The sequence below is a fragment of the Staurois parvus genome, unplaced genomic scaffold (assembly GCF_062004578.1).
Source record: "Staurois parvus isolate SC_StPar_1 unplaced genomic scaffold, SC_StPar_1.0 ptg000031l, whole genome shotgun sequence".
Classification (NCBI taxonomy): Eukaryota; Metazoa; Chordata; class Amphibia; order Anura; family Ranidae; genus Staurois; species Staurois parvus.
The window spans coordinates 1163147-1178714 of NW_028317827.1; the positions used below are offsets into that span (position 1 = coordinate 1163147).

Sequence of the window (15568 nt, forward strand, 5' to 3'; positions counted from 1 at the left end):
GTGTGCTACAAGGAGCCTAAAAACTTGGTAGTACATATTATGTTACCTGAGCAACTGCATTTTGGCCAGGTCAGCCATTCTCAACCAGGGTTACGTGGAACCCTAGGTTTCCTTCAGAGGTTGCCATAGGCTGCTTGACCTATGGCTGATTGACCTCCTATATGTTGGTGCCTGCCTAGTTTTGGAGGAGCAACACCCCTTGGCAGAGCAAGGGGCATGACACCAACTGACCATTAAAGTAAGGCATATTTCTTACTGACCTCTAATGAACTGGTTTTAGAAGGGGTTCCCTGAGAATGATTTTAAGGGTTGTTCTGAGGTTAAAAAAAGGTTGAGAAAGGCTGGTATCGATTGAAGGTGTTTAGTGGGGAAAAGGCATTGTTGCTGATATAAGTATGCACATGTTTTTGTACACTTGATAGAGAGGACACCACATAAAAATAGGGTTTTTCTCTTTAGTAACTTGAAAAGGCCTTTGCCTTTCAAAACCTCCTTATAAATATCAGTGGGACTCCGAACAGATGTTGCTTAATTGGAGTTTAACCAATGTAACACTGTGTGGCCATGTTATGATACCAGATGTAGTCACTCCTATTTGTAACCTATAAATGCATCTCTTGGTTCAAGCACTCTAAAAAGGTCTAACTAATGGACAAACAGTTTTACTATATTTTTCTTTAATGAAAACCTCTAGGAAAATCTAAATGTGTAAACTGTTAAGGTAGACAACCCCGCCAGGATTTACCTTTAGGTAACAGTCATCAAAATGCAGTCCTCCTGTAGTGCCTCTAAGAAAGGAAGGCATCATTGGATTTCCCCTCACTTTTTCTCCCTGTGACAACAACCAGCATGAAAAATAACGGGTGGATCTGCTTGAAGTAGACACAGACTACGACGAAGGTTAAAACCCTTCCCCTTATTTAGAAAAAAAAGATTATGGCTGAAGAACTGCTTCAGCTACTAACATTTGTGTTTGCTTGGACCTTGAGTCTTTAGCTGATGTCCCCTACAACAGGACTCCCTGCTCCATGATTTTTTTTCATTTGTATGATGTATTTATATTCTTTATTATTATTATTTTTATTTGTCCCATAACTGTACCCTGTCTTACCTCATCTGCCTCCTGTTTCCACGCAGGAGGTCTGTAAAGATGCAAACACGCAAGTCAGCTCACTGCGGAAAATGATCAAGGAAAAGGAGGAAGCCATTCAGAGACAATCCACTCTGGAAAGAAAGATCCATGAGTTGGAAAAACAGGGGACTCTTAAAATTCAGAAAAAAGGTGATGGAGATATATCCATCATGCCACTGGTGACAGGTGGTGTGCCATCAGGAACAGAGGTGGTGCCTGGAGCATCAACAGGCATTGGCGTCCCACAGACTGGACATCCCGTGTCTGCTGGAGCACCTACAAGTGTATCAGGAATTTCTGTACCTTCAGCAGCAACTCCTGCACCTCTCCCTCCTTCGTCTGCAGAGTCTGGGGAAGGTAAGTAAACAAAGTAAAAATATTAAATAAAGTCTTGTGAGCTGCTGTAGTGCCTAAAAATAGTGTCAAACTTATGTGAAAAATTATATTAAAACAGTAGACTGCATACACATCACACATACCCATGAAATGTGTCATCATTATACCAACAAATATGCTAGAGTCGCCCTCCACTGATAAGTATATGAAAATTGTATATAATCTGCTGTCTTAAAAGTCTTTCCTAAATCAATGCAACTGTTCCAGAATTTGTGTCCATATTTCACCCTTGAATTCACACTCCTTTCAGTGATAGATAGACAAACCGACTTATGCATGGTTCACCTCTGCTATATTAGTGTGACAACCATGCGTGCTCCTTCACCGGTTGTGTTCTCACCTGTTGTGTTCTCACCTGATAAATATGACCAAAAATAAAAACAAGTACACTATATTGGATTGCTAGCAAGCATTTGGAGCAATTTTACAGCAATGTTTGCAGCATGTACATGTGAGTGCAATACTATATGTTAATTATATGGTACATGGACAACTGGAGGAAGATCTTGAAGAAAGTGAGGGGATCTCAAACTCTGCAGGATAACAATCCCATCCAGCCACAGTCCACATAAGGGACACAAGTTATATATGACCTCACTTAACGGTTTGGTCACATTTACCAGGTGAGAACACAACTGGTGAAGGTGCACGCACGGTTGTCACACTAATATAGGAAAGGTGAACCAAGCACAAGTCGGTTTGTCTACATCACTGAAAGGAGTGTGAATTCACTGATGAAATATGGACACTTCAATTCTGGAACAGTTGCATTGATGTTGGAAAGATTGCAGATTACATACAATTTTCATATACTTATCAGTGGAACGTGACACTAATATATTTGTATAAGTAAACAAAGTACCTTACACATTTGTAGAAAAGTCTTCTAAAATGCCCAGCATTCAGTGTTTAGCATCTGGAACGTATCCGCACTGTGTTTCTATGGTGTGAACCACCCCTCACTTTTGATGATAACAGTAAACAGGGCAAATAGAGGGAGTGACTCTCTATCTATCTCTATAATGGGGGCACACGCAGCAATACAAACTGACAGGTGTTCTAATCCCTTTCCACTCTATCCAAAACTAAAAAAAGACGTTTTGCCTTTAGTTTTCTAGGTACCGTGTTTACACACGTTTTTGCAGCATTTTGCATTCTCCTGCGGCTGTGGTCAGGGTAGGCTAGTGTACTTGTCTGGCTACTAATGCTGACCCCCTTCTGAATACTGGTTCCCCACCTGTTCTGATAACCTTTTGGCATTCAAACATTTTGAGAATCAATGCACACATAAGAAAAGTCTGAGAGGCCTTGTCTGTTCTACTTACTTTACAGGTGCTGCCTTCTGGGCTGTCATTCTGGTCCCAGAATTGCTACATGGTAAGTCACTAACCTGGAACAAGCATGTAGGACAGAGTTCAGATTTCACCTGCTGCATGCTTATTCCAGGTTGGCAACTTACTAAATTGTACATTTAGGATCAAGAGGACAGGCCCAGAGCCTGCACCTCTAAAAAAAAAAAAAGTCAGGAATACCATCCCTCATATTTTTGTTCTTACAGATTCACCTTAAAGCAAACCTGTCATGAGAAAACATTTAGCTTGTCATCTCTACCCCTCAAATTTCCCCTCTGAGCAAAAATCCCCCCCAAGTCCCTCTCCTAGCACTAATTCTTCCCCCAATTCTTTTTCACTAAATCCTCCCCCCAACCCTAGCACAAATCCCCCCAGTCATCTCTACTAGCATGACCCCCCTCCCCCCAATCTCTCCCCCTAACACAAATTCACCCTCCTAGTACAAACCCCCCTCCAAATCACCCCTTCTAGCACAACCCTCCAAATCCCCAGATGCCCCCAGGACAGCTGTCCCTCCTGCCCACTCCTTGTCCCGGCTCTGCTTGTCACTGTCAGCTGAACTCGCCTTCTGAAAAAGCCAGCTGTTTGTCATGCAGATCTTCCAGATTTATTACTTTGAGTCACTGACTAGTATTTATTTTAGGAGTAAGATCACCAGCAAGTTAATATGTCTGATTGGTAAACCTCAGGAGGTCTTTGATTTAAACCCAAGGATAGCTTGAGCACCATATCCAGAAATAACATTACTTCTTGGAGAAATGGTTGTCTGCCTGCAATTCAGTGTCGGATTATTTCCCTATGTATAAATTCTTTATTAGAGAAGTGCAGGTGGAGACTGCAGGAGGGTGTGGCAGCAGAAACAGCAGTACACTAATCTTCCCAATGATTAGCTGCGCAGGGGGATGTGTCAGCAGAAGTCTTTGATAGTACATGATGGGTTATGTCTAAGGCTTTTTAGCCAAAACGCCTCAACCTATTATATTTTTTATGTACTTTTTTGTGTTTTTTTCAATAAAAAGGAAGATTTTAGCACAGTGGTGGTCGTGCGGATCTTTTTTCCTATTTATGTCAGCAGAAGTCTTGGATTATAGGCAGGCTATGCTCTCAAGGAGAATGCAAAGGAGAAAACTGACCATGCTGGGACAGATATGCTTATGGGCCTGGCACGATCAGTTTGAAATAGGAAAGCAGGCAGGAATACCAGGTATTACACACAAAGAAAGCAATGCAAAGAAAACAGGATATGAAATGTTGGGGCATCATACACTTTGCTTCTCTAGTAGATTTAGTGGATTCTCTAGTGGGCTGGGCTGACTCTGATGCATCAAACACAAGAACAAGACAATCCTGTGTACAAGACAAAGCTGAAATATTGTTCTTGATTTCTGCATTATAAAATGTTGTTTTTTTTCCCTACAGCAGAAATTGGTACTACACCAGCAGCCATGCCACCTGCACCACCACCACCACCTCCTCCTCCACCACCTCCACCTCCACCCCCACCACCACCTCCTCTACCAGGGCCAACTGCGGAGCCTCCAGTTCCTCCACCTCCTCCTCCACCAGGAGCTCCTCCTCTTCCAGGAACTGCCTCACCCACAGTTATATTCAACTCAGGACTAGCAGGTAACACAGTCAGACTTTCTGATAAATTCATTTTACTGAAGGACACTATTGTAACATTAAACTTTTCTCCATCTTTTTTTACTAAGAAGGTTTTCCATTGTTGTTATTTTATGTAGTCAGTATAGATAGGATGCTAATAAAGTTTATTCTGGTGTAGAGATCTTGGTTCTATTAGTTGTCTGTGCAGTGCTTTTGGTGCTACTAAAATGAGAAACTCATCATCTCCCCAAGCACCTTTCAGACACTTACTATTAGGCCATAGCCGCTGGCAATAATTGCATCCTAAAAGTCTAATGTGCCAATTGTACCCAAGTCAGTCAAAATTTGAAAACAGCGTGGCCATGCGGGGCTCTGCCCACATGACCGCATCATTCATTCACGGACGTCTGTGAATAAATTAACTGCAAGTCCCGACAACCTTAGTGGTTGTCAGTTTGTAGTTTTCAGTGAACTACCACAGCACTGTGGAGCCCTGTGGTAGTTCATTGAAGCTTCCTGTCAGAATATTTGCTTGCTTGAACATCCCATACGGCAAACAGATATTCTGACAGGCCTGCAGGAGACCTGCATGGCATCATCGATCTACTGATTGCTGGTGCAATGCTTTCCAGGCTCCTTTTTTTTGCCTACAAAAATTCTGCATTTATTATTTTTGTCTAAAAGGTGAACTTATCCTTTTATCTCCAAATATGGAAAGGTTTCTTCACAGTAAGAGCTGTGAAAATGTGGAATAGACTCCCTCAAAAGTTGGTTTTGGCCATCTCAGTAGATTGCTTGCTTGCTTGATTCTTTCCTAGATACACAGAATATAACTGGATAGTAACATTTATTGGTAAAGTTGATCCAGGGAATATCAGATTGCCTGTCGGAGGATAAGGAAGGACTTTTTTCCCCTGCAGGAGCAAATTGAGTCATGCTTTGCTGGGGTTTTTTTTTTTGCCTTCCTCTGGATCAACTGTGGGTATAGGATTATAACTTTTTTTTTAATGGTTGAACTAGATGCCCTTTTTTTTTTTTTTCAAAATAACTATGTAACAATCAGCCTGCCCATACATAGATGAAATCTCAGCCTGTCCGTGCTGAACCGGTCGAAAATCGAACCATCTATGGCCTGCCTAACTTTTAAAATAATTATTAAAATTATAACTGAAGGCTAAACATGTTTCTTTAAATATAGTGGAGATGTATTAGAGCACCTTCCAGGTTATCATTGCTGTCTGTGTCCCCATTAGGAAGATTCACCCTCCTTTTTTCCTGGTGGTTGTTGTTACGGAAATTGAAAGTAAATCCAACATTTTTTGTGGTCACTGGAACAAAAATAGAGGGGAAATCATCCAGTGGGGACACAAGGTCTGCTGACCCTGATGAGTACCAAGGATTTCCCTCACTTTGCATGGATTTCCTCTCACTTCCTATTGTGAAGGTTGGAACATTACATGAAGGAAAATCTCCCCAATGGAACATAGATAGCAAAAACCTGGAAGGGTTATAACCTTCAGTTACTCTATTCATAATGAGCAAAAAGTTTTGCCTTCAGTTCGACTTTTAACCACCCCCTCACAGCCCCAACACATATAGCTGAATTCCAGGCAGACATTTAAAAACACAATAGAAAGAAGATCGACTCATTTGAGTTTTGGTGCTGGAGAATAATTTTATGTGTACTGTGGACAGCCCATAGAACTAATAGATCGATTTTGGAAGAGATCAAATTGGCTATGTCACTAGAAGCCCCAATGATGAAGTTGCTACTGTCATACTTTGGTCAAACTGTTAGAAAGGAGAGATCACTGGAGAAGGAAATAATGTTTGGGAAGATCGAAGAAACCGGGCGAAGAGGGAGACCAACTACTAGGTGGATGGACATACTGACTACAGCTCTGGGGATGACACTGGAGGATCTCGCCAGACTAGCAAAAAGCCAACTTCTTTTTAGAACTCTTATTCATCAAGTCACTAGGACCTGGACCCGAGTTGATGGCACTTAATAATAATAATAAAACTAATGTAAGTACTTGAAAACGTGCCAGTCTCATGTAATGTAACTGTCAGAGGCTGGGCCAGCAAGGGAAGCCAATCGGGTTTTCTGCATGGACATGTGCTGACATGGGACAAGCGGATTTGAGAGAGTAGCGTAAGCAGAGCTCTTCAGTCTACCTATGCATCTTCATTGTCCAAGTACAGGCTGGGGAGGTTCATTACTTAAAGTGATTCTAAAGGCTCAAGGTTTTTTTACCTTCATGTATTTTATGCATGAAGGTAAAAAACCTTTTGTGTGCAGTGGCTCCCTCAGGCTTCCCTCAAACCTTAGCTGAACCCCTTCCATCGAGCAACGTACTCGACAGCCTCTGCTGTTTTTGGACTCTTCCTCCTCATTGGCTGAGACAACAGTGGAAGCTGTCACTCACAGCCAGTGAGCCAATGAGGAGAGAGCAGGGGGTGGGCCAAGCCACAGATCTATGTGTCTTATGGACACATAAACCAACTGCTCGGGGATGAGCACACAGTGGTGCCACCAGGGCAAACATCTTTCCCTGTGGGCACTGTTCAAGGGGGAGGAGCCAGAAGTGCTGGCGGGAACCCAAAAAGAAGAGGACCTGGGCTGCTCTGTGCAAAACCACTGCACAGAGCAGATAAGTATAGACATAGGTGTTGATTTAATAAAGGCATATTAACTGAGCACTCTGCAAGTGCAGTTGCTTAGTAAATGAGCAGAAGCTGTGCTGAATTCCATCATCCAATCATGTGCATGCAAAAATGCTTTTTTATTTTCCTTGTATGTGATTGGGTATTCTTGGCAAAAGGAAGCTTTACCTCATTTACTAAGCTCTGGAGCAACTGCCCTTGCAGAGTACAATTGCACTTTGCAAAGTGCACAGTCTGTTTGCCTTTAGTAAATCAACCCCTGAGTTGTTATTAAAAAAAAAAAAAGGAAACTTTAGTGTCACTTTAACTGAAGTTTCGAAAAGTCAGGTCACTGCTTGGAGTTCAGCTGTACCTTATCCTTGCCTTATCAGCTGCCATAATCTATATAGTTTTGCGCACAATAATACCACAGCAGACCCCTTGCAGCAACAGCATTTGCTTTAAGGACTTTAAAATCGTATACATTTATGATGCCTATAAATGGACTGATAAAAAGATTCCTAGCATCACTTGTAATATTTGCACCATTTGGAGATGCTTTTTATTGTACAGGGAGATATTCCTCGTTGTTAGAAATTCAGTCTATGAGAACCATCATTCTTTAGTGCAGAACAGTGAAGGGAAAAGTACCATATACGTACCAGCGTCACTGTTAGGAGGGAGCTTTAGTGGGTTCTGGAGCTTTGTGGACCGTCTCAAGGAGATATCAGTTGTGCTGACCCATGCCTACAAGATTTGTACCTGAAAGTCTAATAGAGAGCTAAAGCTTGTTTATTCCTGCAGCTGTTACTATTAATATTGACTAATGTACAGATCAAGCAGCACACATCTTCCTTTGTGCATTAGTGAACATCATTTTTTCCATGTAGTGAGGTTTTTTTGTGGGCTGATCAGTTTAGCTCCAAGCCTCGCAGGAAATATACGGCTGTGAGTCAGCTTATTTGTATCATCAAGGGATACGAGCGGACATATAGCCTCGTACTGGTGCAGCTTGCTTTCATAAATATGGATAGGAGGCATTAGACTTACCAATTGTAATGAAATGTAGGAAGCAAAAATCCCCAATTTCATTTTTGCTGTTTAAACCTGAACTCCAGGCAGTTGCAGTATAAAAATCCTAATTAACGCAGTTAATGTGTTCATGAAAAAAATAATTTAAATGCGACTAGTGTGAGTATTTGAAACTAATATTCATAATCAGTTCCTGTAATGTTCAGCAAAGAAACCGGGAGAAAGAGGGGCAGCACTTGGAGCCAATCAGGCTCTGCAGCAATGCACAAGGAATATACTGAGAGGAGGCGAGAAGGATGTCCTCTTCAGTATGCTTTTTCTCCTTAATTGTCCAATCAGCAAGATGAGGGTATGTCTGTGTCCCGCTATAGTGTTCTAGCTGTAGTGGAGGTCATAGACCAGGCTATGCTGTATGGAAGAAGTGTTACAAATCCTTTGGCATTATGCAATATGTGAGTTGTATATTGTATGAGGAAGGGACATACAGATCCTGAAAGCTTGCCTGTTTACGTTGGCTGTAATTTTTAAATCCCATTGAATTAAAATGAAAATAAACATTAGCTTCTTATTGTTTTTAGATATGCTAAGCAGCAGATCACCTCTTACACTAACATTAATCATAATATTAGTGTTTGGTAATGTATTAAAAACATGTTTTCTGTGTAAAGTTTGTAATTAGGTATGTGTATGATTGCATATTTGCTCATTACAATACATATGCAGGCTTTTCTTCTTGCTAAAGCTGGCCATACATGGATCAAAAGTCGATCGGAAGAACCGGACAAATTTTGATTCATGTATGGGCAGCCTGGTTATACACTAGTCGATCTATCAATTGACTTGTGTACAACCTGGCGGTTGGCTTTTTTCCGAACAATTAGTGCCACTGGCTATAGTGAGCAACACATTGTGTTCTGCTGGTAGGGAAAGCTCCCCACTGGCAGGACACAGTAGCACTCAGGGAGGGATTCCCCATCAACCCTGACTGTGTTGATGGGGGAATCGAGCAATTGCATAATCTATGGCCTGCCTAAGATCAGTATTTGTAGGGACCATGTTTTGCTATGCTTCAAAGCGGAGTTCTGGTCCCCCCCAAAAATTAAAACTCAGCAGCTACAAATACTGCTTAATATTAGGTCACTTACCTGTTCAGGGATCCAGCGGTGTCCTCACCCCGAGCCGATTCTTCAATCGGCTGTCAGATGCTGATGCTGCTTCACCGCTGGTTTCCTGTTGCGCATGTTTGAAGTGCACTGCTCTTTATGAATGGGCCGCAGTCCTCTGGCCAAACTTCCTGCTCAGTTCGGCGTTGCAAACTGAGCCAGAAGTGGGAGCGGGTACCTGTTAAAACTTAGTACCCGCTCCCCCCGAAAGGTACCTAATGTGGCAGCAGAGTGGAGGAGGAGGAAGAAAAGCGGAGCTTCCACTTTTGGGTGGAACTCCGCTTTAAGCTACTCAAGAGAGTTCTAGGTACTGCTTTTTAAGGGCACTAGACATATACAATAGGAAAAATCACATAGACATGTATGAGGGAAAGAATAGCATTACATACGTAGATTTACTGTATATGAGACTTGAGAGTTGTCATGAGCTTTATTGATCACTGATCTGGAAAACTTTCCTTCTCGTTTTATTCTGAATGCTATAAATCCAGCACAGTAAAAGGCAGGATTGTTCTTTTTTGACATTATTAGCAGTGTAAGCTATACCAGAGTCCATTATGTGTAAGTTACATTACATGAAAAGATTAGTGCATGTTAATGTCTTAATTTTTGCTTCAGATGCAGTAAATGTTTATTTAAAAAGCAATCCTAGCAAAAAAGACAAAATGACGTGAAAATAAATGTGGAGTAAGTAAGCTATAGATGATTCACTTCAGAAAATTGCTCGATTTCTCCATCAACACAGTCAGTGTTGATAGGGGAATGACTCCTGCAGTGCTATTGTGTTCTCCCAGCATGGAGCCTTCCCTGCCAGCAGAACACAATGATTACTGTAATTGCATGCAAAAATTCCAACAGGCTAGTTGTACTGAAGTCAATCAGTGGATCAACTTCAGTAAAACCACCTTGGCCATATATGGATTGAATCTCAGCTGGTTCAGCAGGGAACAGGTTGATAAAGAAGCAGGATTTTGGGGTACACAGCGGTGACAACGGGAAGCCTTTGGCTCTTGGACTCAAGGCCTTGCAGCAGCTCCAGCCATCTCTGTCAGCAGTATAATTTCCACTCCAGCCTATGCTTTCTCCAGCCAGTGGCCAAGGCGGAGATCTGGGATAACTCATACATTAATTCTGGACTTATCCTCCAAGCCACCTGACAAGCTTCCAAACCCCACAGTTGTTTGAGTGCAAATTTTGTTGTTTTTTTTTGTCCATTAAAGTGGTGCTAAAGTAATTTTTTATACTTTTACTTAGAATAAAGCTTACCTCTTGGTAAAATGATATCTCCTAAATATGCACCGTTTAGAAGATATTATAGTGAGTGGCAGTTGGTGACATCACCAGCGTATGCACTCTAAATGAACGGCATACTCGTGCCATTCCTTTAGAACTGTCTACCATGGCCATAGCTCTTGCATTCATGTGCGGGAGTGACGTCATCAAGGCTTAAGCCAGTCAAGTAGGAAAATGAAGATGGAAGCCTCTGCAGCAGTGACAGCGCATCGCTGGAGGGCTTCGTTCTTAGGTAAGACTTTCATAATATGCTGGTTTTTGTTGTTGATTGGTTTGTTTTTTTTAGATTTACTACCACTTTAAATGTCCTTATGCATGCTACACTATGGGGTGTGCGCTCCTCTCTCTCCTTTCCTAATCCTCTGATAAGGTGATTACTTTCTAATTTCCAGTTGACAAATGCCCATTGGAAGTGTTGAGGTTCACCAGGGCAGAGTTGCCCAAGGGAAACCTGTCCTGCATTGGGATCTTTTGCTCCTTGATAAATATTCCCCTAAATATAATTACTTTCCAAGAAAGGACATAACGTGTGGCCTAAAACAGATCTGAGGAAGTGTTATATTGCAATGATGGGAACAGGAAATACTGTGCAGTATAGATTTCTCCTGTATAAAATGACTCCATTTTATTACCCTTTACATACGGTGATGCAGTATGTATGGGAAATAAGTCAGAACATTTCTGACCTCTGTGATCACTGTAACATGTCTGGTTAACCTCCAAGTGCCTAGAAGTATAATGCTAGCTCCTATTTAGCACAGTATCTGATAGTGTGGACAACCAGAAAGTATCTGGTGATATTTTTTGTGATTTTTGTTTAGCACTACCAAATAAATTATAGTGGACCCAAAATAAAATAAAAAATGAATATCTGCAATGTATAGGGAACACCTTAGAATGGTAATTGTGCTTAGGCAGTAACCTGGAAAATCTACCCCTTTTCTTGACTCTTTCATGAAACATCTACCTGTCTTAGGGTGGCCTGTACTGGAGAAACGTTGTTACCAAAGAATAGACATTTTTTAGGACTACAGAACACTCCCCCTCCCATCATCTGCTTACATTATGGGGGAGGTGTTGTGTAGTCCACAGTGATAGCTGGGAACAGTAACTGATAAGATTGCAGCAGAGGCAGAAAGCACAGGAAGTTAATGGCTCACAAGATTTCTGACAAGATAAACTGGTATTGGTTTCCCTTTTTGAACAAGTATTTCAGAACGCCTAATTAAATAATTAACAGACCAAAAGGTAGCAAACAGAGGATGTTATTTGTTAGGGCTTACAGTATATACATTTAAAGGTTCAATTATACTATATACAAGGCAGAAGGCATATATCCAGGGTGTTCCTACCATGGGAAAAGTTGAGTCCGTTTCCTCATAAGGCACTCAAGGAGGGGCAGCACTGAGGTCAGAGTGTCCACATAGACGATCCAGTTGCAGAACTTATCAGTACCGCTGAATCTGGTAAAATGACAGGCTCAGCGTTACTGAGCCTTCCTACCCAGCCACTCTCCTGGGGGTGGATCAGGGTGGGTGAGCATGGGGGTTTCAAAAACGGCATCCAACACAGTCCTGCATATATCTTCACTACATTTGCAGTCTGCTTACTTGTTGTGCATTTCCAATGCCATTATCTCGCTGCAGTAAAATAAAGTGCAGTCACAAATGACATGAAGCATGCACATTGCTCCTGGTATCCAAAGACTACTTCCCCATTCAAAGCACAGTAAAGCTTACTTAAAGCAGGGTATACAGGCCAATTTTTTTTTTTTTTTGTAACCAGTTTGTTCTCTCCCACTGTAACCTCCCCACACACACACATCAGAATACACAGATCAGTGAAACTATCACTGCAAGCACTGATCGAATGTTGGTTTTCCAGCATGACTGTTCAACAGAAGAAGCTTCTGTTGAACAAACAGCGGTATACATATACTGACATCTGAATAATTCCCGCTGAACCGGCCAACTTTCAGTATGTGTATACCCAGCTTAAAAAAAAGGTGTTTATATGTCATCACTGCCATCACATATATTATTATTATACAAGATTTATATAGTGCCAACAGTTTGCTCAGCACTTTACAATATAATGGGAGACAATACAGCAACAATACAGTTCAATACAAGAGGGATAGGAGGGCCCTGCTCCTTGGAGCTTACATATATAAAAAAGGATATTTTTAAAATTGTGAAGGAAATAGCAGAACCTCTTGTTTTAATAAGTGGTTTAATGAAGTTATTTTTTTTTATATATCTTCAATCCCACATCATTATAACCTGCATGTTTGGTAATAACAAGTATTTGGCTAGGCAGACATATACTTCATTAGGAATGTACATTTTAATACCAGATCCAGTTTAAAAGAGTAGCAGATTTCAGTAACTTATAATTTGCCCGTTCTGATCATTTATCTTATCATTTTATCTCGAATTTACTTGTGTCCTGAGGTTTTTCATTTTGCCTGTTATACGCTGTAATGTGTAACACTAATTTCTCCTCTTGCTTTTGTGCTTCCTCTTAAGATGGACCGATCAAGCTGTTCTGTAGGTTTTTCCATTGTTCTTTTAGAAACTGTCCATTGCATTATTGTTTATTTTTAAGCAAGAAGTATATACATGACAACAGTCCCGAGTAAATGTTAAGGACAGTTTTTAACCTTTCTCAAGCTGTCCATATAACAACCAAATCTGCCACTTAGCATATGCAAAATTACCAAATTTTGGTCTAAAACCTGTCCCTTCAAAAAAAAAAAACCCCAAAACAGGACTGTCACAGCACATGCACATCAGGGACTGCTGTCAAGTTTATAAACAAACTGTTGTCTGTTTATGGAAAGTACTTTGCATTATGGACATTTTTATATCCTTGTGAAAACCTGGGGTTTATTATCTGTTTAATACACTGCCAAAAGTCACTATCACTTTTCTTTGTGATCCTTGGTTGCACAAACGCACGTGTTTATTGTATCATTTGTGCATGTTCAATGTTTGTTTATTTTGTGATTCAGTTTGAAGATGAAAGTATATCCCTGTTTACTGTTTTTCATGCTCAGCTGTGAAAATTAAGAAGCCCATCAAGACAAAGTTCAGGATGCCAGTATTCAACTGGGTGGCTCTAAAACCCAACCAGATCAATGGCACAGTCTTCAATGAAATTGACGATGAAAGGATACTGGAGGTATGAATGGCAGATGTGTGTGAAAAAAAAGGGACGTACTATATCACCTCTGAGAAAACGGGTAATAGCCCGAGCCCAGTCTTTTTTAGATTGTGGCCATTCATAGGCCTCATGCATGCTGGAAGATTTTTTTTGCTGCTCCTAGGCGTGTCAGGCATTTTATTTTTTTCTGCCTCTAAATGCCCCTGCATGTTAGCCTAGGTGTCCATGCACACATAGGAATTTAGAGGCAGGGGCGCTTAAAGGCGAGGAAAAAGAAAAAACACTGTTAGCGTGTCCAGGAACAGCAGCGTTTTTGGAAAAAAAAAATGCTTGGCACATGTAAATGCACGTTAATGCTAGACATGTTTAGCTCTTAAGCTTTGCAATGGCCAGAATAAATTATTATTCTGGCCACTGAAATGAATTCACACCCAAACACTTGATGTGGCTACACTAGCCTAAATGCGTTACATGCATTTACAAGTATTTTTTTTCTGACAAAATGTTGCTGCCAGGAGGAAAGCTGTCCAGGAGAGATAGCAACATTTCCAGTGTGCATGAGGCCTTAGATTTCAGTCATCTCAAGTTTCCCAAGTCTATGTGAAGCCACTGCTTAGCTAACAACATATAAGGGCTGGTTCACACCACAAAAACGCACTCCATATTATTATAATTATTATACAGGATTTATATGGCGCCAACAGTTGGGTCAGCACTTTACAATATAAAGGGAGACAACACAGCAACGATACAGTTCAATACAAGAGGGTTAGGAGGACCCTGCTCCTTGGAGTTTACAATCTAAAAGGGAGGGGCTGGTGGTACAAAAGGTAATAACTGTGGGGGTTGAACTGATAGGAGAAATAGAAGATTTGGTTATTAGCTGAAGGCAGGATAGGCTTCCCTAAAGAGATAGATTTTCAGAGATCGCCTGAAAGTGGGCAGAGTAGGTGATAGTCTAATAGATTGGGGTAGAGCGTTCCAGAGGATGGGGGAAGCTCTGGAGATGTCCTGGAGACAAGCATGGAAGAAGGAGACAAGGGTGCTAGAGAGCAGGAGGTTGTGGGAGGGTGGAGAGGACGGTTTGGGTGATATTTGCAGACAAGATTGGTGATGTAATTTGGGGCAGAGTTATAAATGGCTTTATATATTGTTAATGTTTTGAATTTTATTCATTGTGCAGTGGTAAGCCAGTGGAGGGATTGGCAGAGAGGGATGGCAGATATGGAACGGTTGGTAAGGTGGATGAGTCTGGCAGCAGCATTCATGATAGATGAAGATCGGTTTTGTTGTGTTTCTGCATGCACATTTTTAACGCGTTTTTGTTGCTTTTTTGTGTTTACGGATGCATTCTTTCTCCTTTGTTTCTCACAGTACTGGGGTCCAGTGCATTTCTGATGCGTTTTACTGCTTTCCAGTACAGTCCAGTGTAGGAAAAATGCAGCATGTTCTACTTTTCTTTTATGGAAATGGAACACCCTGGAACTGACCGCAGTGGACTACATGTGGTGTGAACTGGCCCTAAAGTCTAATTGCTGGTCTGTGAGTTCCTTATATCAGTATGATTCTTTCCCAGAACATCTTTTGTTGCCAGGACAAAGGGATTCCAGAAACGAAATGTGCAAATCTAGTCTTGTTGACCCAGGAATGGGGAAAGCAGTAGAAATTGTTTCAAATTACCTAATCCATCTTCTGTCTTGCTACAACATTTTTCCTTATAGTTAGAAAAACAACATACGGTAGTATAAATTGTAATTATAATGTATCCATCATTTCTTTTTGTA

General features: G+C 41.2%; 1 protein-coding gene across 9 annotated transcripts in view; it reads left to right on the plus strand.

Moving 5' to 3' along the window:
- Positions 1-15568, plus strand: part of FMNL2 (formin like 2) — a 334121-nt gene that overhangs the window by 275128 nt on the left and 43425 nt on the right. For 6 of the 9 annotated variants that reach the window (XM_089659530.1, XM_089659522.1, XM_089659550.1 and 3 more), the window contains exons 14-17: positions 1138-1489; positions 4300-4506; positions 13148-13168; positions 13678-13802. In XM_089659530.1, coding sequence (XP_089515656.1) covers positions 1138-1489; positions 4300-4506; positions 13148-13168; positions 13678-13802 — 705 coding nt within the window. The remainder of the gene's footprint in view (positions 1-1137; positions 1490-4299; positions 4507-13147; positions 13169-13677; positions 13803-15568) is intronic. The other 3 variants (XM_089659557.1, XM_089659555.1, XM_089659543.1) reach the window with 1 other exon arrangement.